Genomic DNA, 23,677 nt, shown 5'->3' on the forward strand with positions numbered 1-23,677 from the left:
GTAAATTTAATTTGCAATTGAATGATGCTAACTAAAAGTTGGCACAAAGGGGATAAAGGGGCAACGGGAGCAATATTTGACAAAAATACGTATTTCGATTATCAGTTTTTGAGCGGAAATGACGTCATAACCCCTCTGTGCCACATTTTTATTGCCCCAATCTTAAAGTAAATTTAATTTGCAATCGAATGATACTAACTAGAAGTTGACACAAAGGGGATAAAGGGGTCAACGGGAGCAATTTTTGACGAAATTACTCAGCAGATTTTTATATTTCGTTAACCGACCTTGGACGAAAATGGACACATTGTTATGGCGAGCCTAACCTTTTTCAGGACTGGGTTTGGCCTTCGAAAACACCTAAAATTTAACAAAACATTTAACCCGATGTTTTCACAAACCAAACGTTATTACAAATACACAACTAAAATATTTTCCAAAAAAGTATACATTTTGCATTAATATTTTTTAACTGTATTGGTCATACAATTTCTTAATAGATATGGCAAAGAACCTGCTGGGCACGCAATAGGAGGATTGCTCCCGTTGACCCTTTATCCCCTTTGTGCCAACTTTTAGTTAGCATCATTCGATTGCAAATTGAATTTACTTTAAGATTGGGGCAATAAAAATGTGGCACAGAGAGGTTATGACGTCATTTCCGCTCAAAAACTGATAATCGAAATACATATTTTCGTCAAATATTGCTCCCGTTGACCCCTTTATCCCTATTGTGCCAACTTTTAGTTAGCATCATTCGATTGCAAATTGAATTTACTTTAAGATTGGGGCAATAAAAATGTGGCACAAAGGGGTTATGACGTCATTTCCGCTCAAAAACTGATAATTGAAGGACATATTTTTGTCAAATATTGCTCCCGTTGACCCCTTTATCCCCTTTGTGCCAACTTCTAGTTAGTATCATTCGATTGCAAATTAAATTTACTTTAAGATTAGGGCAATAAAAATGTGGCACAAAGGGGTTATGACGTCATTTCCGCTCACAAACTGATAATCAAAATACGTATTTTTGTCAAATATTGCTCCCGTTGACCCCTTTATCCCCTTTGTGCCAATTTTTAGTTAGCATCATTCGATTGAAAATTAAATTTACTTTAAGATTGGGGCAATAAAAATGTGGCACAGAGGGGTTATGACGTCATTTCCGCTCAAAAACTGATAATCGAAATACGTATTTTCCTCAAATATTGCTCCCGTTGACCCCTTTATCCCCCTTTTGTGCCAACATTTAGTTAGCATCATTCGATTGCAAATTAAATTTACTTTAAGATTGGGGCAATAAAAATGTGGCACAGAGGGGTTATGACGTCATTTCCGCTCAAAAACTGATAATCAAAATACGTATTTTTGTCAAATATTGCTCCCGTTGACCCCTTTATCCCCTTTGTGCCAACTTTTAGTTAGCATCATTCGATTGCAAATTAAATTTACTTTAAGATTGGGGCAATAAAAATGTGGCAGAAAGGGGTTATGGCGTCATTTCCGCTCAAAAACTGATAATCGAAATACGTATTTTCGTCAAATATTGCTCCCGTTGACCCCTTTATCCCCTTTGTGTCAACTTTTAGTTAGCATCATTCGATTGTAAATTGAATTTACTTTAAGATTGGGGCAATAAAAATGTGGCACAAAGGGGTTATGACGTCATTTCCGCTCAAACACTGATAATCGAAATACGTATTTTTGTCAAATATTGCTCCCGTTGACCCCTTTATCCCCTTTGTGCCAATTTTTAGTTAGCATCATTCGATTGAAAATTAAATTTACTTTAAGATTGGGGCAATAAAAATGTGGCACAGAGGGGTTATGACGTCATTTCCGCTCAAAAACTGATAATCGAAATACGTATTTTCGTCAAATATTGCTCCCGTTGACCCCTTTATCCCCCTTTTGTGCCAACATTTAGTTAGCATCATTCGATTGCAAATTAAATTTACTTTAAGATTGGGGCAATAAAAATGTGGCACAGAGGGGTTATGACGTCATTTCCGCTCAAAAACTGATAATCAAAATACGTATTTTTGTCAAATATTGCTCCCGTTGACCCCTTTATCCCCTTTGTGCCAACTTTTAGTTAGCATCATTCGATTGCAAATTAAATTTACTTTAAGATTGGGGCAATAAAAATGTGGCAGAAAGGGGTTATGGCGTCATTTCCGCTCAAAAACTGATAATCGAAATACGTATTTTCGTCAAATATTGCTCCCGTTGACCCCTTTATCCCCTTTGTGTCAACTTTTAGTTAGCATCATTCGATTGTAAATTGAATTTACTTTAAGATTGGGGCAATAAAAATGTGGCACAAAGGGGTTATGACGTCATTTCCGCTCAAACACTGATAATCGAAATATGTATTTTCGTCAAATATTGCTCCCGTTGACCCCTTTATCCCCTTTGTGCCAACTTTTAGTTAGTATTAATCAATCGCAAATTGAATTTACTTTAAGATTGGGGCAATAAAAATGTGGCACAGAGGGGTTATGACGTCATTTCCGCTCAAAACTGATAATCGAAATACGTATTTTCGTCAAATATTGCTCCCGTTGACCCCTTTATCCCCTTTGTGCCAACTTTTAGTTAGTATCCTTCGATTGCAAATTAAATTTACTTTAAGATTGGGGCAATAAAAATGTGGCACAGAGGGGTTATGACGTCATTTCCGCTCACAAACTGATAATCGAAATACGTATTTTCGTCGAATATTGCTCCCGTTGACCCCTTTATCCCCTTTATGCCAACTTTTAGTTAGCATCATTCAATTGCAAATTAAATTTACTTTAAGATTGGGGCAATAAAAATGTGGCACAGAGGGGTTATGACGTCATTTCCGCTCAAAAACTGATAATCGAAATACGTATTTTCGTCAAATATTGCTCCCGTTGACCCCTTTATCCCCTTTGTGCCAACTTTTAGTTAGCAAAATTCGATTGAAAATTGAATTTACTTTAAGATTGGGGCAATAAAAATGTGGCACAGAGGGGTTATGACGTCATTTCCGCTCAAAAACTTTTATAATAAGTCATAAACTGCTTCGAATGTTTTTTTACATTTTGAATATCACGGTTGTTTTAATATTTATTTTATGCTATAAACACAATGAAATAATATTTTAATGACGTCCCCCACGCAGATCGTGACGTCATTAAAAAATAAAACATTCCGCACTCTGCACATGCACTCCACCTTTTACATAGGCAAAAAATACTCCGCACTCCGCACAAGCACTCCACCTTTTACATAGGCCCCAAAGGATGTAGTACTTAAAAATAATGCCAATTTTGTACTAGCTGACGACCAATATCTACATTAAGTCTCAGTAACTTTGATTTCATATCTAATTTAAAATGTGGTCTATAAGTAAAATTAATATCATTTTCTACTGCTTAACATATATACATTATACTACTTAAAATTTTTCTTTAAATGTTTTTTGCATGGTTATTGCAATACTTATTTTTGTACAATGACATAAATTTATTTTTATTAAAAGGGTTACAAAGAGTGTGGATATTTTACAAAAACGTAAGTGATCTAAATAATTATGGTCGAGGATACAGATATGCTTTATCACCTGAAGAAACAGATGGTTGGATGAGTGCTGGACGTTTGGGAGATATTGCTTATGTTGATCTTTATAAAAGGTTTACATTATAACGTACTATCTATAAAGCATTAAAATTATTTTTTTAAGACTTATCCTAAAATGATCAAATATAAACATTATATATGTATATGGGCAATTCTCATTGGGAAAGTGTTTTTTAATAAAAAAAATTAACTTAAATTATTTGTTTAATTAACTTACCTGTTTCTTTGGTTTTGATATTTAAAGTTTAAATTTAAAAAAATTTAGGCAAATAATTTTTTATAAGTGATTTTTTATTTAAAATGTACAAATTTTTTTGCACTTTTATGGCTATTTTAAGCAATAATTTTAAGTTAATATAAAAGTTACAAAACAGATTACAACAGATTTGTAATGTGTTAGTATAAGAGGTTTAAACATATGCTTAACATAAGTTAAACAACAAATTCTATTACAATTTAAAAATCAGCAATTTTTAAGTTTTTAACTTGTAAGAATATAGGTAATTCCGTTACCGAATTTACATAAAAAGTTTTATAACTTAAAATTTAATCAAATACAACTTTTAATATTTTTAATTCTCTGATTTTAGTTGTTAAGTACTATAAATAAAAACTAAACTTTAATGTTCCTTATCAATTTTATCTACAATAATGGTAACGGAATTACGGGTAACGGAATTACATCATCAGAGATTTTGTAGAAATGCTTATTCTGCCTGGTTTAAGTGATTTAAAATAATATAATTATTTTTATAAGTAAAAAAATGAAATGGCATTGTAAGATAATATCCATTTTTTTAATTTTGTGAGAAGGTAGTTTTGAAATTTATAAATTAGTTTTATGGGTACATATATTACTAAATAAAATTAAATAAAAATATTCATAGTTAACAAGTTGATTTTTAACTGATATTTGATATATTCAAACAATATTATAAGCTATTTTACCAACTAGACTTATTGTTTTTGCATAATTATCTATTTTATTTAGGTGTAACAAACTGTTTCTGCGACATCAATTTTATTACTAATTTAGAGATTAGCGATTTAGAATTTTAAACATGTTATGTTTGTTTGTTAATTTTATTTTTGGAGTTTTGTTTGTAGTTTTTGTTAAAATGGTAGTTAGTTAGAGTTTTTAAAATTTGGTTTGTTTTGTTCTGTGTAAGAGTTTATTTTAAAAAAAACCTAGTAGTTTTTAGTTTTGTAATTCCGTTACCAAGATTTTTTAAAAAATTTTTTAGTTAGGTTTGTTTCTTATTTTAACAGTACCTAAAACTATTTTTTTTAATTTTATCTGAAATTGAGTAAATTTAAGACTAAAGTTACATGCCAAAATTAGACAGTGTCTTTCTGTTACTTAAAGTGTAATTCCGTTACCAGGTTTTTTTAAGTTAATTTGTCAATAAATAAATATTTTTTAAACCCTAACTAAAAAAATTTGGTATCTTTTTGTTGCTTTCAATAAGGACAATTATTCACACATGTTTAATTTAAGTTAATTTTTATAAAATTCAGACGAATTGGGATTAAGTATTACCCAACTTTTTATATCTAATTTATTGGCGTAATTCCGTTACCAAACATTTTTCAATTTTTAAGAAGCATAGAAGTTCAAACTGGACTTCTATGCTTATAAAAATTTAGAATGGCAATATATGGGTTGTTTTAACTTAAAAAATAATTTCAATTATATTAAAAAAAAAATTATAAGTTTGTAAACCACAGTAATTGTAATTCCGTTACCGAAGAATTGCCCATATACAAAATTTTAACCGGTTTGGTTTATTTTGTAATTTGTCAAAAAAACTTTAATTTTAGTTCAAGACCAGAATTTACACAACCTCTCACGTTTTGTCAATATCAATTTACAAGATGGGGTATAACATTTGGGCCTAGACCTGCAAGTCCTGCTTGTGGCGATCACCCTGCTATTGGTAAATATGTGTTAAATTATATAGTAATTATGTATTTATGTGGTTATTTTATATATATACACAGTATTTTCAAAATAAACAATTTAAAATATAGAAAAAAAACATTTTAGTTGGTCATTAAACGTTTGGTTGCTATTAAATTAAACAATAAATTTAACTTGTATATATGATTATATATTATATATAAACAGGACAGACTGTTTTTGACTTTCAATTTTTTGGATCTCGAAATAATGTTAGTTCGTTGGTAAGATATCTTTTAAATAGAGATAGTCAACCTTTTTCCACCAAGTTAACTGCAACTGATGATTCAAGTCTTGGCATTGAAGGATTTGTAAACTTAATTGGCACTATATATGTTCCAGGTAATAAAACTGTTTTAACTAATAAATTTTTTCTTACAATATTTCTTTGAGATTTTCTAAGCTACCATGTTCGGCACTGTGGTGTAGTGGTAAAAACACTTGCTACACCACATAGGGTCGTGGGCTGAGCCAGCACTTAATCAGCAACATAAGTATTGGGCAATTATAATTTATAATATTTCAAACTGCCACAGGCAACTCGAGACTGGATCGGGGTAACAGTTGTTACTTAATGTTTAGGTTGTGCATTCGACCTTCTCACGATAAGAATAAAGATATATAAAAAAATATATATATATTTTAATAATTTTGAGGTTGGTTTGATAGTTTTACATGTATTGGCTATTTATTTTAAATTAATTTTTAGTCTTAAATCTATCAAATGCTAATAATTTTATTAGAAATATATTTGAAAATGTTGTTTGCCTAAATAGAATATATATGAAATAAACAAATGGTTTAATTTTGATATATATGTACTGTTTTTCAGTATGATTTATATTTTGGATAAAAGGGATTTATATATTGTTTTTCTTTAAAACAGTTAAATTAGGTTTTAACAAAAAAAATTATACTTTTATTAAAATCGACCCATTTCTTCAACACTTTTTTACATTGTAGATGTGCCAGAAAATGTAATAATTGGAGCAAAATATTCAAATAACAACTGGGTTTGGTCTGATCAAACTCCAGTTAACTTCTTTACATTACCACAAACTCCTTCTAATTTGTGCACAGCATTTCATTATCAAAATGGTTTTTGGAATTTAATACAAATTAACTGTACAGAAACATACAACTTTGCCTGCCAATATCAGTGTAAACTTGCCTTAAAAACTACATTACAATAATAACTAAATTTTTTTCACTTATATGTTATTACAATTGTATATATACTTTAAATACTTAACCACTTTGCATGTTATCATCACTTGTTTTTAATATTTAGTAACCACACAAGCTTGCCCTGTACAATGTGATGGTAACTCTGTTAATGTAACCTGGAGTACAAATTTATTACCACTTCAATCAAACTACTCTAACTTAAACTTAACTACCCAGGTAAAAGAATAACAATTTAATTTGTTAAATTTGGTAAACTAAAAAAGTCTAAGCAGACTTAAATTTTTTTTCTAGGTGGATATTTTGTTATCTGGATTACAAAGTCCCATATTATCAAATCTTTACATTTATAATCAATCTTATGCTGTTGTTAATGGCCTAACACATAGAACAACCTACATAGCAAAGGTAAAACAAGTAGTTTTTATAGAAAAGAGCTATATCTTCTTAATCTAAATATTAAGGTTTCAAACAAATAGGTTTTTAATATGGAAAATTTCAAAAACTTGAAATTGTTTTAACATTTAGGATAATGCACAAAATTAATTTTTTTTAAAATTGTCAGGTAATAACTACCGGCAGCCTGGTGGGTGGTCAAAACACTTATTAGGGGTTTAATCCCCATTATTAGGGGTTTAATCTTATTTGGGGTTTAATACCCAGTAATCTCATGCTGTAGCACCTTTGAGTAAGGGCCTATAAACGGTATAAACTCATGCTGAGCCAGCACTTAAATGGCAGCGTAATTATCAGGCAATTATATTTTATATTATCCCAAACTGCTAAAGGCAACTCGAGACTGGGTTGGAGTAACTGGGGTTACTTTATGTTTTCGAGGATAAAGATATATACAAAAAAAAAACTTTTATTTTAAACTTTCTTATATTAGGTAACAGTAATTCTTGGTAATTGTGGTAATCAATCAGTAACATCAAATTCAAGTGTTACAACCAGTTTTGGAATTCCTGATGTCATAACTTCATCTTATGTTGATTCAACTCAACCTAATTGTATTATTAAGTGGCCAATACCAACTAGTTATGTGGATGACATTATTTTATATGAGGTTAAATTTTTTTTTTATTGATTCATTTGTGAATTTCCAGGCTTATTACTTAGTTACCAACTAATTGTTTAGGCAAAAAGTAAGTAATTTACTTAATTATGCAATATGAAAGCAGTAAGTACTAAGTTAGGGTCATATGAACTAATTTAAGTGCTTTAACTACTATACTTGTTATGTTGTTTACAAAATAAGTTAATCTTAGATATATATAAGAAAAAATATCATTTTTATGTTTGGTTTAGATTGAAGGCCAAAGCATTTTAAATACATCATCAGTCAATACAAATACAGTAAATAACACAACTGTATCATTGATTACCATCAATTCAAGCTCATTAACTTTAATGGAAAATGAATACTTCATGGAAATACCTTTAGATGTTCATAATTACAACAAAACTGTTACATTTAGGGTAATGTATTTTAATTCAGGTTAAAATATTTTTTAAAAATACAATTTGTAAATGATTTTATTTTGTATAAACTGTTGTTTCAGATAAGAGCAAAATCTTGTGAGGGTTTTGGAGAATGGGAGAATGTAAATGGAACTTGTGTTTCACCAATTGAAATAATAGAACCAGGTAAAAACATTGTTTGGTATATGCATGTAATAAAGTTTAATGAACTTTGTGCTAGTCTAAGTCATGTTAATCATTCCATTATTTTAAAATAAAATTCTGGGTTTTAAATTTAAAATTTTATTGGGCAGACATTAATTTTTCTAATATTTTTTTATTTCTAATAGACAAATAAAAGGTATATATCAAAAGTTACTGGCAGTGTGGTGTAGTGGTAAGAACTCTTGCTACACCACACATGAGGTCGTGGGTTCAATCCCCAGTGATCTCATGCTGTAGCGCCCTTGAGTAAGGCGCTATAAACGGTATGAACTCCTTCTGAGCCAGCACTTAAACAGCAGCATAATTACCACGCAATTATAGTCTCTATAATATCCCAAACTGCCACAGGCAACTCAAGACTGGGTCGGAGTAACTTATGTTACTCTATGTTCAAGTCGCGCATTCGACTTTTCCACATCGAGGATAAAGATATATACAAAAAAAAAAAAGTTACATCTTCTTTTTGTTAATAAATGAGTTACTCTTGGCCAAAAAAATAAAAAAAAAACATTTTTTTTATTAAATTTTTCATATTAAGGAACTGGTGGGGGAAGTGGTAATGGAACTGGTGGCCAAACTGGTACAACTGGTGTGCCAATTGCAGCTATCATTGGTCCAGTCGTTGGTGTTTTTGTAATAATAGTTATCATCTTGGTTATTATTTTTATGAAAAAAAGAAGGTAAAAAAATGTGAAAATGCATGATTACAAAAAACTATTTCTAAATTCTTGTAATAATCCTGAGCTTGTTGGTAACCCAAGTTTAATTTTTTGTTAATATAAATTTTATATTCTAGTGAACAAACCTGTTGTATACCATACATATCTATTTAATTAAATAAATACTAACTTAATATTTTAATTTTAGAAATGGAGATAGCAAGTTTTTACTAAAACCAATTGGTAAGTCCTTTTTTAAAGTGGTATTTTTCAGCCTAAACACAGGGTTGCATTTGTTACCTGGTCCAATCTTAAGTTGTTGTATCGGTTATGAATATTAATGACCATACTACCTGATAACTAATCTGGTATTTTCCACATTTTTACCTGACAGGAAATGCAGTTGTGAAAAATCATGATACCGACCAAACTAATGATTTATCACCAGCGCCACAAGCAACTACTGCAACTGTAAGTTATTAGTTTTTGTTTCAATAAAAAAAATTAAAAATAATTTATTCGTTTGCTTTTGTCAGTTGTTTGCTTTTAACAATGCCCTAAAAAACCTAACACACATAACTGTTTTTGGGGTAAGTCAACAAAATTTAATTTTAAATTAATTTTTTATGGGTTTAAAGTTTTTAAATTTTTATTTTTTGTATATATCTTTATCTTTAATGTGGGAAGGTCCAATGCGCAAAGGTCTAATGCGTGAACTAAACATAAACTACCTCAGTTACTCTGACTGAGCCTTGAGTTGCCTGTGGCATTTTGGGATATTATAGATTATAATTGCCCAGTATTATGCTGCTGATTAAGTGCTGGCTTGACAGGAGTTTATACCATTTATAGCCCTTCACTAAAGGGCGCTACAGCATAAGAGTAGTGGGAATTAAACCCATGACCTCATGTGTGGTGTAGCAAGTGTTTTTACCACTACACCACTGCCGGTAAATTAATTTAACATGCTTGTTAATAATACAGAATTCTGACTATGTTAATTTTGTTTCACCATCAAACAATCAAAATGCTGACTCAGATAAAACTAGTGCAGGTAGAAGAAAATTTTTAATATAGTCATTTAAATTTAAATCATTTCAAAATTTAAAAGTTTATTAAATTGGGTAGTTTGTTGCGCTGTTAACTTTATTATAATTTTGTTTTTTAATTGTTTTCTATTTTGTTCTGGCATCTTTTGTTTTTTTAATATTTTATTTCTAGTAAAACCGACCAAGCCATCTCGTTCCCCAACTTTTATTAAAGGAAAAGATCTACGATCAAAATATGTTGATATTATTAGAAACAAAAAATTACAGACGTTTTTCCTGGTATTTAACGTTGTGGTTGTCAAGTTTTTAAATTCCCACATTAATATAATTGATCCTTTTTTTTGGTTAACAGTTTCTAATTTATTGTATTTAGTTAAGTAGTATAAGTTCTTTAAAAAGTATAGCCTAACAGGGTTTTGTTTTGTTAGAAATTGGTTGATGAATGCAAGAAGTTTGATAATCCATGTACGAATGCAAAACTTGAAAGTAGCAAAAAGAAAAATCGTTACAAAAACATTTATCCATGTAAGTATATTATAAAGTATTTGGTGCAAAAATATAAGTTTGTTAACTTCACATGGAAATTTTGATTTAAAAATGCTAGCGAACTGTTTCTTATTTAAAACACTGACCCTGTGGTAATTTTTATTGTTGCCTTTAAATATTACCCCCACGCTACGTATGTATTAAAACTCAATTCCAGTATTCTTGATTTTAGTTGATCATGCTAGAGTTATATTGGAGGATAACACAGATGGAGATTATATTAATGCTGCTTTTATGGACGTAAGTATTGTCAAGGAAATTTTGTTTGTTATTTAATACCATAAAAAGCAAGCTTAGTGTATACTAATGTAAAGCATATACACCATCAAGTTTTGACTACCTTTCACTGAAGTTGATGAAAATTTATTTTATCAATTTCAACATTTTTTTAGGGTTACAAACAAGAAAAGAAGTTTATAGCAGCACAAGGCCCAACTGACTTTACTGTCAACGATTTTTGGACAATGATTTATCAACAAAAATCTAATGTTATTGTTATGCTTACCAGCCTGGTAGAAAATGGTAAAGTAGTTATAACTTAGTTTTATTGTAAAACTAATGTTATATTTAATCTAAGAGATGTGTGAATTTATATTTTCACATATTTGCAGGCATTGTAGAATTTTTTTGTTAATTTAGAAGTCCAATTTTTTTTTAGGAAAAATGTTCCCAGTATTGGCCTAACATCAACAAAAGCAAACAAGTTGGAAAATTTCAAATTCAAAATGTTGAAGAATCGTGTTCTGAGGGAATTTTGAGAAGAAAACTAATTCTTACTTTTTTTGATGTAAGATCAGTAACATAACTAAACAATATTTGAAAAGTTTTTTAGTTTATCATTCTTTCAAAATATATATGTCTCAATCTTTAATTAAAAATAATTGTATTTTAATTAGTTACTTCGATTTTTAACTTAGAATTTTTATGTAGGCCAAGCAAGAAATCACCCAGTTTCAGTTGGTGGCCTGGCCTGACCATGGAGTACCAAAAACTACATCAACTATTGTTCATTTACATGACATGGTAGAACAATTGACTGTCGACACATCACCCATTATTGTTCACTGCAGGTTATTGTTTTATTCAAGTATAAGTAAAAGTTTTTATAAACTAAAACAGGTTACCATGCTAGCCTAACTTTTGGTTTGCATGCTAAACTTTGGTTTTTTACCTAAAGCTGCACTAAAAAATGGCAGGTTGAACTTTAAATTTTGAGGGTTTGCTAAATAAAATTGTGTAATGTACAAATACACCTTAATCATTAGTTTATTAATCTTATTTAAATGCAGTGCTGGAGCAGGTAGATCAGGAACTTATATTGCGATGGACATTTTATTTCATCAACTCAAAGATCAAAAGGGAGCTGACATTCATCAAACTATTCTGGAAATGCGGAAAAATAGAACTCAGATGGTCCAAAATGCTGTGAGTAATTTTTTTGCAAATGGATCTATATTGTTAGTAATAGCAACAGTAAATTTACTGTTTCTCGTTGTTTTCTATATAATTCCTTTCTATTATTACATAAAAACGTTAACTCATTGGCAATTATCTTCAGAACCAATATGGATTGGTTTTTAAACTTGTAATGGAAAACTACATGCTTCCAAACAGTGATCTTTCAGTACAGGACTTCTCCATATTAACTAGCAATGGAATGTAAGTTTATTTTCTTACTCGTGTATTATTGAAAAAAGAAAAAGGCAATTTATTTAATATAATATTAAAAATGCTTTTTTAAAAATATTTTTAAATTTAGAACCCAATTAGCTCAAACAGAATTCAAGAGGCTGAGTACACTTGTAGACCTTCATACCTACTTAACAGCTGATCATAACTCCGATCAAAATGTTGATCTTCTATGCAGACCAAGTAATTTTTAACTGTTATAAATTGTTTGTATTTAGGTAATTACATTAAATATTTCTAAACTGTGATATTCTGAAAATGATTGGTATTTAAGAATACCTATTACATAACATTAAATTACCTGAAGACTAATTCTATTTTTATTATAGATGATGAAAATATTGTGATGGTTTTGGAAGGTTCTGGTTTAAAAATGTATGTTAATGCATCTTATATACAGGTTAGTCATTCGCAAAATTTGTTGATTTATATGAAATGGGGTCCAAACGGTAACCAGACACTTCGGCCCCCGGACACTTCGGCTAGGCACTTCGGCCAAAATTTTTTTTTTAAAACAGCGGGGATTTGGCATTTTAATTAGGGCGATAAATTTTATTTTCGCGTAGTTATATACAGTTTTTTAGACATTATTTGAAACAAAATAAGCAGTAAATTAATATTTTTTTTTAATAATAATGTGCAAGAACATGCTATCTTTCTTTTGCCGTGTCAATTTTTTAATTTTACAAATTAATACCTATAAAAAACTAATTTTAAAAGCGCGCGCTTTTAGGTGACGGAGGACAATGCATAATGATATCTCGTATTTTGCCTAATAGTGCCGTCTTTCTAAACGATATTTGAAGAAAATAGATCATTAATTAATCATTTTTTACACTGAGGAATGTGCATAAATATGTTATTAGTTATTGCCCGTGTTAATGTATATAAATTTATATAAATTAACACAAAGAATAAAACGTTTAAAGAGTTGCCAAAAGATTTGTCCTGCAAAAAAACGGCGGGGAGTCGGCGATGAAATTCCCGTGTATAAAGTCAGCGTAAGACCATAGTTTACCGATATTCAAAATAAAATTTTGCATAAAGTACAGTATATATAAAAGTTTTTATTGGTTGTTACGTTAATGACATATGTTAGTCATAAAATTTTGCAGGCCAAAAGCACCCATCTTTCTTTCGTTTTAAAAAAAGGTTTTTGAAACAAAAATCTTTAAAAAAATAAATATTCCAAAAACCAACATATGTCATTAAATAAAAAAAATTTTTTTCAATAACTAATAACATATTTATGCACATTCCTCAGTGTAAAAAATGATTAATTAATGATCTATTTTCTTCAAACACGTTTAGAAAGACGGCCCTATTTCGCAAAACACGTGATATTATAATGCATCATCGTCTTGTGTCACCTAAAAGCTCGCGCTTTTAAAATTAGTTTTTTATAGGTTTTAGTTTGTAAAATTAAAAAATTTACACGGCAAAAGAAAGATAACATGTTCTTGCACATTATTATTAAAAAAAATATTAATTTACTGCTTATTTTGTTTCAAATACTGTCTAAAAAACTGTATATAACTACGCGATAATAAAATTTATCGCGGTAATTAAAATGCAAAATCCCCGCTGTTTTGAAAAAAAAATTTTGGCCGAAGTGTCCGGGGGCCGAAGTGTCTGGCATTCGATTATATAATTTAAAACAGTTTTATAGCTATGGTAGTTTGTAACATCTAAACTAAAGTTTTAGTAAATAACAGGTATTTTAGGAAAACAATACTTTTTTTTATTTGTTTATAGAATGCAGAATGTGTGAGAAAGTTTGTTGCTGCACAAAATCCACGAGATGACACTGCTGAGTTGTTTTGGAATATGGTTTCACAAAATGCTATCAACACAATTGTACAACTACAAATTATGGTAATTTTTGATCTTTCATTTTAAACTGTTTTAATAAGAAAATTGTAAGTATTTTTTTGTTTATAGACCTTTGATTGGATATTAACAACAGGAGTAGGTGGAACCATTCAGCATGGCAACTTTTTGGTAAAGGTTGTTAAAGAGAATGTGATGAAAGGCTGTATTAAGAAACTTCTAACCCTTTCATCTAAAAGCAATCAATTTGTAAGCTATTTAAATATATATATATATCAAGTTTAAAAGCGTTTTTGTTACTAGATTTATCAAAAATAAAAAATAAATATCTCAAAACTATTATTAAAACTTTTACAAGCAACCCAAGTCAATAAACCATTTGACATTGACCACTTGGAGTGATGACACTACCCCACCAAGTGTTGGGGTTTTGCTTGATGTTATCACAAATCAAATGCTTTTTTCAAGTGACTCAGAAACTAGTTTGTCACTTGTACATTGCAGGTAAATATTTAATTTTTAGAAGGTTTATGTTTTATAAAATTGTCTTTAAGGTAGGGTGTTATTATTCATCATGTTTAAAGAATTCTTAAAACACATTTAGATGCAATAGTTAACTGACAGATCACATCACAAAGTCTGGTCAAATAAAATATCTTCCATTGTAATACAATTTTTTTATTTAAGAAATGGTTGTACAAGAACTGGTCTTATTATTTCACTGATGAATATTTTAGAAAGATTGAAATCCCAGCGTAGGATTGATGTATTTCGAGCAATCAAAGATCTTAGAGATATGAGGCCCAACATGGTCAATCAATATGTAAGTATTTTGCCGAAATTTATATTTTTATACCTAATTTTTAATTACACCTTGTTCATGCTGTAAAGTCAAACAATTTTTATATTGCAGGAGCTATATCATTTCTGTTTCCAATTTGTTTCTCAATATCTGCAAACCTTTGAAACTTATGGCAACTTTGAATAGAATAAATATAAAATGTAGTGTTTAAAAACTGTTTTGTTTGTATTTATTACATAACAAACTTAATATCAAAATTATAATTTTAATGAAAAATGATAGATTTTGGGTTTTAACAAAGCCTTGGAAATTTTAAAATATGCGAGGCAAAAACTTTTTTACCTGTACTTATTTGTAAAAATTGTATTTATTTTTATACAAGAAAAAACAGGTACTTTTTATTAAAAATCTTTTATTAAAAAATAAGTATTTTTTTTGTTATAGTAACTAAAGTTCAATTTTTGTCGTAAATATTTTAAAACCGAATCTTAAAGAAACTTTTTAATCAACAATATAGCATACAGGCAACAAGTTATTAAAATATGTTTATATTTTTATTTATGTGTTTATTAAATCCTATTTTAATTCAGAAAATATATTTTGATATTTTTTTTAATTTTTTATCATTCTAAAATATAAAAATTATTTTTAAATATTAAAAAATAATACTAAATTTAAGAGCATTTTATGTTAATTGGGGGGGTTACAAATGTAAAAAAAATATTTTATTTTTGTTAAAGAGGACTTAAGGTTTATTTCTGATGATGTTATTTCAAAATTCTAACTTCAGTTTATTATGAAAACTTTTTTTTTTCATTTGCTCTTAATAAAAATATTATATTATATAAAATAAAAATTGAAAAATTATGTAAGCAAATTTAATATTTACTCGAGCAATCCACCCAATAACAATTAAATATCAATTTTTTGGTTTGTATAATGTTGCTAAAGAAAAGGTTTGTAATAATAATGACTTACGACTTACATAAAAAAAATATGATTGTCACACGGAAACTGGTATTGCGGTGATACTTAATACTCATGCGCCACTCATTTTTTAAACTAACAACGTAATTAAATAATATATTTTTTTTTAAATATATGCTATTTGCCCATATATTTTAAAAACTATAAACTTTAAATTTAAACACATTTTTATTTATTGTTTTCAGTGTGGAAAGTTCAATCTTACGACCTAAGCATAGAGTAAGAGTAACATTAGTTGCCCCAACTCAGTTACGCGTTAACTTGGCAATTTGGGATTTTGTTTGTAGAATATTAACAATTAAGCCCATAATTAAACTGCTTTCAGTTTTGACATTACGTAAAATCACTTGGGGCCAAATGTATTAAATAATGAGGCCAAGTATTTTAATAACTATATAACTTTTGTTGTAGTCTTACTTGGTTAAAAATATGCGGAAGGCTAATTAAGATATTATTTTTACGTTTTAAAAAATATGTGTCATGCAACAAATGTATGCCCACACTATTTTAACTATAGATAATATTCACGTGGTATTTCTCTTTTCCGCTGATATAGTTACGCTGACACATAGTTTTAGGAACTGTAAAGTCAATTGATAAATAGGATAAGACGATAGGTAGACTATTAAATATGTTTTAATCTTTTAGCATATAGTAGTAGCGCAGCCCATATGCCGTATAAAACATGAAAAATATTGACGTGAAGCCATATATTTATTGTTTGATTTATACGGTAATCTTGTTTATTCTTTGTTTTTCAACTTCAAGCGAAGGAGGTAATATTTATTTACTTAAGTCAAAATGTGAAACTCAAACTTAAAACTTATTGATTTTTATCATTTATTGAATTTATTTTATTATTTCCGCCAAAATTTTATATGCAACCATTTGTAATTAACTTATTGATTTGAGAAAAAAGTTGTGAAATATTGCTAATGAAAGAGGCTTTTTATAAGGTACTAACATACTTCTATATTGAGGATAAATAAATATAAAAATACTAGTATTTTTTTAAGTAATATCAAAAATGGGAAACACGCTGTTATTAAAATCACGTGGATTTTAAACTGTTAAATGAGCTTTAATAGCGTTAAAGTCGTTTTTGTGTTTTAAAAGTAACTTTTAATCTGATATTTAACGATTTCTAAACAATGAACTACAAACATTGATATATTAAGTTCATTTAAACACATATACATGTTTACTTAGCTTGTGACAGTTTAATTGGAATTGGAAATACTATATACAATTTATCAGACAATCAACTTGATGTGAAAAATGCTGAGAATTTTTGTAAAAAAAATGGTGGAAATTTGACTTCAATTCAAGATCAACAAACAAATGATTTTGTTATCAATCTTATTAACAATAAATATAGGAATGGTAAAATACAATTATTTACTATCTGAGCATCAAGCAGTTTGTTAAAAAATATTATATATATATTTATGATACATATAAATAAGTGTTAGAACTTTTTTTGCTTATAAGTTTTTATTGTTTTATATTAACAGCTTTATTTGGTTTTTGTATTTTTAAATACAGTTTTTTTAATTTTAACAGGTTTGCAAAGGGTGTGGATATTTTACAAAAGAGTGCAGAATCTACCAACTGAACAGGGTAGAGGATACAGATATGCTTTATCACCTAATGAAACTGATGGTTGGATGAGTGCTGGACGTCTAGGAGACATTGCTTATGTTGATCTTTATAAAAGGTTTATTTAAAAATTATAATGCTTTATATTAAGGCTATTATTTTAATCTTTTTATGCTAAAATGTACAAACTTAATAAACTTAATATAATATTTAAATTCTAGTTCAAGATCTGGATTTACAGAACCTCTTATATTTTGCCATATTCAAAATCAAAGGTGGAGTATTGAAGTAAGGCATAAACCGTCGCATTGTGTTGCTAATCCTATGAGTAAGTATAAAATAAAATTTAAACTATTTTAATTAATAATTTTGTTAATTAAACAATGGTATTTTAGGTTGGTCTGCAATCTTAATTTGAATCTTAAAAAAAAATTAAAATGGTAGTGTTGTCACTCTAGTAGTATTGTCAACCCAACTAAAATCCAAAGCGTTTTAAAACATTTTTTAATGCTTAATTAGATAATTTGTTTGGTTTACATATTTTTATGTGTTTTATTATATTAATCAAACATTGGATTTGAAAGCATTAATAGTCTAACTGTATACCTATATTTTTGAGCAAAACATTCAACTTGTTTTTGATGTATAAATGTCAGAACAGGTAAAAAACTTGGACCCTATGGTTTATTAATTTAAAATATATATACAATTTATACAATTACTTTAAATAACCAGATGAAGGACAAACTGCTTTTGACTTTCAACTCTTTGGATCTTCCAACAATGGGAACTCATTGAAAAGGTATCTTTTAAATAGAGATACTCAACCTTTTTCCACCAAGTTAACTAATGATTCAACTCTGGGTATTGAAGGATTTGTATATTTAACAAATACAATATATGTACCAGGTAATTAAAAACCGTTTTTACAGGTGTATTTTTGCTTAAATTATTTTTTTTAAGTTTCATAAAGCTACAATATATTTTGGTTACATATAACTTTTCTATTTTCTAGTTTTAGATAAGTATTTAAATTAGACATTGGTCTTGAAATCTACAAACTTCAACTAATTACTTTTTTTACAAAGAGATTTACTCAAAATATTATATAAATACATTAATATACCAAAAAGTATAGTACTTTTATTTTAAATTTTGTAGATATACCAGACACACATGTAATAATTGGAGCAAAATATTCAGATAACAACTGGGTTTGGCTTGATCAAACTCAAGTTAACTTCTTTACATTACCACAAACTCCTTCTAATTTGTGCACAGCATTTCATTATCAAAATGGTTCTTGGAATCTAATACCAATAAACTGTACAGAAACTTACAACTTTGCCTGTCAATATCAATGTAAATAAACTTTATAATCTAATAATAAAAAAAATATTCGAAGTTTTAATTAATATTGTTGGTAATTTAACTCAAACTTATATTTTAGTGACCACACAAGCTTATCCTGTACAATGTGATGGTAACTCTATTAATGTAACCTGGAGTACAAATCTATTGTCCCTTCAATCAATCTATTCTAACTTGACCTTAAATGTACAAGTAAGCTAGTAAAAAAAATTTGTTGTTAAGAAGTCAATTTATTTTATTTGCAATTGCAAATACTGGATAATAGTTTTAACTTTTATATTACTTTAGGTGAATATTTTATTATCTGACTCACAGAGTGTAATTTTATCAAATCACTTCAGTTATAATCAATCTTATGCTGTTGTTAAAGGTTTAAAACCAAGAACTACCTACATAGCAAAGGTAAACATTAAGCATTAATTTAAGTAAAAAAAATGTTTTTGTGAATATTATTTTTGCAATTAATATATTGTAGCGGCCCCTTAGGGACACGTGATTTTGCCTGATAAGAAGTCTGGGCTACAGTCTTATCTTTTGCCTTTTTTGTATTATGTTGTGTTTTATAAACCGACTACCAATTCATTACTTACTTAACTGTTTTTGCTTAACTGAATAATAAATTATATTGTTACAATTTATATACGCTAAATTGGTGACCCCGACGTTTTAAAACGAAAATTTTAAAACAATATGACGCAAGAAAATGCTGTAGCGGTTAAACTGCCAACCTTTTGGTCGCAACATGCCAAAATTTGGTTTAACCAAGCAGAAGCCCAATTTACTCTGCGAAATATAACAATCGACGAAACGAAATACTGCCATGTTATCGCAGCACTAGACCAGGATACAGCAAAACGCGTAATCGATTTTATGGAAAATCCACCAACAAAAGGAAAATATATTGCTATCAAAGAACGACTTTTAAAAACGTTTGAGCTTTCCGAGGAAGAACGAGCCCAAAGAATAATTGAAATGCCAGAACTTGGAGATAGAAAACCTTCTGCTGTGATGGACGAAATGCTGGCATTGATGGGAAATCACGGATCGTGTTTTCTCTTTAAACATATGTTTTTGCAACTACTGCCCGAGGAAGTGAGAGTTGGTTTAGCTACCGAAGAAACAACAGACATGAGAGAATTGGCTTTAAAAGCAGATAAATTATGCTTGGCTTGTACCAGTTTGTCTGGTGGCAGTCTACGTGCACGGGCGCTAATCGGTCGCCCGTTTGTTATAAGAAAATGTTCCACCTTGTGTTTGGTTTGCTTTTGCTGGAAATTTGGAGTTGTTATCAGTGGAAATTGTGCGAGTAAAGCAGCATATTGGTTTTGATGTAAACCAATTGCGTTTATTCTGGGGGCTGAGACATCTAACAACTCAATCGAACAGTTTGTGTTTAATTTAGCGCTAATTAATGTTTTGTTTTTTATGTCTACCAAAAGCGAATTGGCTCGAAGAAAATCTGCCCCGAGCAGTGGTTGAGATACTTCTGCGATTGTGAAAATCCATTTAAATTTACCAAACGGTAAATCCAAATGTAATAGGCGTTGGCCGTACGTCTTAATCTCGCTTCCGTTGGCGGCTCGAAGCTTTTTCTGGTTAGAGCCATTATATCGATCAATTCTTCTTGGTGGGTATACGCTTATTTCAGCTCCAGTATCAACTAAAAAGTTTTGTTTTGAACACTTGTCTTTAACGAAGTATAAATTAAACGTGCCGCCGGCCGCCCTCATCGTTATTGACGACCGGCATATTCGTTTTCCGAAAAACTGCAAGGTGGACAGCACTGCCTGGCTTTATTTCCGAAACGTTGATGATAAAAACATAGATTTTTTTTATTTGGTTGACGTTTATTATACTTCCAATCAGTTTCATGGGATCTATAAACTTTAGAAACTAACCCAGAAAATTGGGGTTTAGCTAAGCATAATTTATCTGCTTTTAAAGCCAATTCTCTCATGTCTGTTGTTTCTTCGGTAGCTAAACCAATATAATTTATTATTCAGTTAAGCAAAAACAGTTAAGTAAGTAATGAATTAGTAGTCGGTTTATAAAACACAACATAATACAAAAAAGGCAAAAGATAAGACTGTAGCCCAGACTTCTTATCAGGCAAAATCACGTGTCCCTAAGGGGCCGCTACATTACCCCCCTCCAGAAGCGGAAAATTGTTCATTTACGTTAAATGGGTAAACCGTTGTGGTGGTTTAATTTGACGCTTGTTACCATCTCTTCGACAGTTTGTTTTCGTCTCTATATGGGTTTTTACGTTCGTTTCTTCTAGAATTACTTGCTTACGAGGTCTGCCTCGTAACTTTGGTTGGGCTAGTTGTACAGGCATATTGCGATCCAGATACGCAGGTTTTATGCGGTCAATCGAAATGATTTCTGTACGTCCGCCGATATCAATCTTAAAAGTTTTTAATCCGTGCTTAATAACTTTATATGGACCTTCATATGGGGTGCAAAGTGGCGCCTTGTATCCCACTTTCTTAATAAAAACAAAGCTGCTGTTCTTTAAATCAGAAGGTATGTAGCTATTTGGTTTACAATGCCACGAGGTTTGAGGCGCTTCTTGTTTTATAACGTGGCGGAGCTTTTGTAAAAAATCTCCAGGTGCGTTGTTGTGGTCGGTAGCCTCCACAAAAGGGCCTGGAATGGTGAGTGGTGCTCCATACACCATTTCTGCTGAGGAACATCCTAAATCTTCTTTGGGTGTGGTTCTAATTCCGAGTAGAACCCAAGGCAGTTCGTCAACCCAATTGTTGTCTTTAAGTCGCGACATCAACGATGCCTTAAGTTGTCTATGGAATCGCTCCACCAGGCCGTTGGCCTGTGGGTGAAATGCTGTGGTAAATTGCAAAGAAGTGCCCATAAACTTAGCAATATCTGACCATAGTTTTGATGTAAACTGTGCTCCTCAGTCTGACGACAATGTTGACGGTATTCCAAAACGAGATATCCATTGTTGAATAAAAACTTTTGCACATGATGTCGTCGATGTTTCTTGCAGTGGGTACGCCTCTGGCCACCTTGTGAACCGGTCAACTACAGTAAGCAAATATCTAAAACCTTGAGATGGCGGCAAAGGTCCCACAAGGTCAATATTTAAATGATCAAATCGTTTTACAGGCAATGAATAGTGGTGCAGTGGGGCTCTTGTGCATTTGTGGACCTTAGCTTTTTGGCAATAAACACATTGTTTTGCCCATTCGCCAATTTGTTTTTTAAGTCCTTTCCAAACAAATTTTTCAGCAATTAGTTTCTTTGTGCTTCGTATCGATGGATGCGATAAACCATGAACTAAATCAAATATTTTTCGACGCCAAGATTCCGGAACAAGCGGTCGCGGTGATCCAGTTGTTGTGTCACATAAAAGCGAAGTCTGGTTTTTGTCGCAAGAAAATTTTTCAATTTTTAAACTAGAGTTGGCTTTCAATTCATTTATAATTTCTTTATCTCTTTCTTGATCTAAGGCCATATCTGAAAAATTGATTCCTAAAGATGCCTGTATGACATTTATTCCAGGTCTTGATAATGCGTCAGCAACAAAATTCTTTTTTCCTTCTATATGGCGGATATCCGTAGTGTATTCCGAAATAGCGCTAAGTTGTCGTTGTTGGCGAGCTGACCATGGTGAAGTAGTTTTAGTTAATGCATAAGTAAGTGGTTTGTGATCGGTAAAAGCTACAAAGTGCCGTCCTTCCAAGAAGTACCTAAAATGACGAATAGCAAGATGTAATGCTAGAAGTTCACGGTCGAACGCACTGTATTTTATTTCAGGTGGCCGTAGATGTTTGCTAAAGAAGGCCAATGGTTTCCACAAACCATATATATTTTGCTGTAGTACTCCCCCAACAGCTATATCGGAAGCATCCACAGTTAACGCAGTTGGCGCTCCTACTTGTGGATGGGAAAGCATAGTGGCATTAACTAAAATGTTTTTAGCTTTAACAAATGCGTTATTTAGTTGATCACTCCACAGTAGAGGTTTAGATTTTTTTTTAATTTCTTCGTAAATCGGTCGCATGATGTTAGCCACTCTTGGTAGAAAACGATGATAAAAATTGATCATGCCAGCAAACCGTTGCAGTTCTTGAAATGAGGTTGGTCGTGGAAAATTGTTTATTACCTCCACTTTATTTGGTAAAGGCTTGGCTCCTTCGTGGTCAATGCGGTGGCCTAAAAATTCAATACTTGTTTGTCCGAATTGACATTTAGTCGCGTTTATTATTAGACCGTTTTCGTTCAGACGCGTAAACAATTCTTTGAGATGCTGGTAATGTTCGCTTTTTGACTTGCTTGCTACCAAAATATCATCTAAGTACACGAAAACAAAATTAAGATTCCGGCACACACAATCCATCAGTCTTTGAAAAGTTTGTGCTGCATTTTTTAATCCAAAGGGCATTCTTATGTACTCAAATAAGCCAAAAGGAGTAATGACTGCAGTTTTTGGAATATCTTCTGTTGCTACAGATACTTGGTGGTAGCCTCTAACAAGGTCTATTTTTGAAAATATGTTTGCGTTTTCTAAATTCGCAGAAAAATCTTGAATATGTGGTATGGGGTATCTATCGGGCGTGGTAACAGCATTTAGTCGTCTGTAATCTCCACATGGTCTCCAATCACCGTTGGATTTCTTAACCATGTGCAATGGAGATGCCCACGGGCTGGCTGATCTTCTGACAATACCCATGCTTTCCAT

The 23,677-nt window shown here is 30.5% G+C and overlaps 3 protein-coding genes across 3 annotated transcripts in view; all 3 read left to right on the forward strand.

Annotated features, from left to right (window-relative positions):
• The first annotated feature begins 7,698 nt into the window (after positions 1–7,698).
• LOC145750880 (receptor-type tyrosine-protein phosphatase epsilon-like) lies at positions 7,699–15,201 on the forward strand. Its single transcript, XM_082566952.1, has 22 exons — positions 7,699–7,820; positions 8,063–8,233; positions 8,317–8,401; positions 8,979–9,120; positions 9,308–9,342; positions 9,494–9,570; positions 10,084–10,153; positions 10,321–10,427; positions 10,577–10,673; positions 10,867–10,934; positions 11,087–11,221; positions 11,353–11,481; positions 11,625–11,764; positions 11,984–12,119; positions 12,253–12,353; positions 12,454–12,566; positions 12,713–12,783; positions 14,139–14,258; positions 14,325–14,462; positions 14,572–14,717; positions 14,901–15,036; positions 15,127–15,201. Exons 2-22 carry the CDS (start codon positions 8,165–8,167, stop codon positions 15,199–15,201), a joined length of 2,190 nt encoding a protein of 729 aa, XP_082423078.1. The 5' UTR covers positions 7,699–7,820; positions 8,063–8,164.
• A 1,415-nt stretch (positions 15,202–16,616) lies between these two features.
• LOC145750652 (uncharacterized) overlaps positions 16,617–23,677 on the forward strand; it is a 12,181-nt gene continuing 5,120 nt past the window's right edge. The window contains exons 1-8 of the mRNA XM_082566729.1: positions 16,617–16,778; positions 17,212–17,385; positions 17,566–17,719; positions 17,823–17,929; positions 18,337–18,510; positions 18,763–18,963; positions 19,052–19,164; positions 19,261–19,374. Coding sequence (XP_082422855.1) covers positions 16,688–16,778; positions 17,212–17,385; positions 17,566–17,719; positions 17,823–17,929; positions 18,337–18,510; positions 18,763–18,963; positions 19,052–19,164; positions 19,261–19,374 — 1,128 coding nt within the window. The 5' untranslated portion in view covers positions 16,617–16,687. The remainder of the gene's footprint in view (positions 16,779–17,211; positions 17,386–17,565; positions 17,720–17,822; positions 17,930–18,336; positions 18,511–18,762; positions 18,964–19,051; positions 19,165–19,260; positions 19,375–23,677) is intronic.
• Positions 19,480–20,321, forward strand: LOC145751028 (uncharacterized). The gene has a single exon (XM_082567097.1). The coding sequence runs from the start codon at positions 19,663–19,665 to the stop codon at positions 20,299–20,301; it is 639 nt and encodes a 212-aa protein (XP_082423223.1). The 5' UTR covers positions 19,480–19,662; the 3' UTR covers positions 20,302–20,321.

The sequence above is a fragment of the Corella eumyota genome, chromosome 4 (assembly GCF_963082875.1).
Source record: "Corella eumyota chromosome 4, kaCorEumy4.1, whole genome shotgun sequence".
NCBI classification, from domain to species: Eukaryota; Metazoa; Chordata; class Ascidiacea; order Phlebobranchia; family Corellidae; genus Corella; species Corella eumyota.

Excerpts from the sequence above, each read along its gene's own strand:
- LOC145750880 (XM_082566952.1), top strand. The coding sequence starts at position 8,165 with ATGGAAAATGAATACTTCATGGAAATACCTTTAGATGTTCATAATTAC. Across the intron at positions 8,234-8,316 it reads ACAAAACTGTTACATTTAGG|ATAAGAGCAAAATCTTGTGA; the intron begins GTAATGTATTTT and ends CTGTTGTTTCAG. Across the intron at positions 14,463-14,571 it reads CATCTAAAAGCAATCAATTT|CAACCCAAGTCAATAAACCA; the intron begins GTAAGCTATTTA and ends AACTTTTACAAG.
- LOC145751028 (XM_082567097.1), top strand. The coding sequence starts at position 19,663 with ATGACGCAAGAAAATGCTGTAGCGGTTAAACTGCCAACCTTTTGGTCG.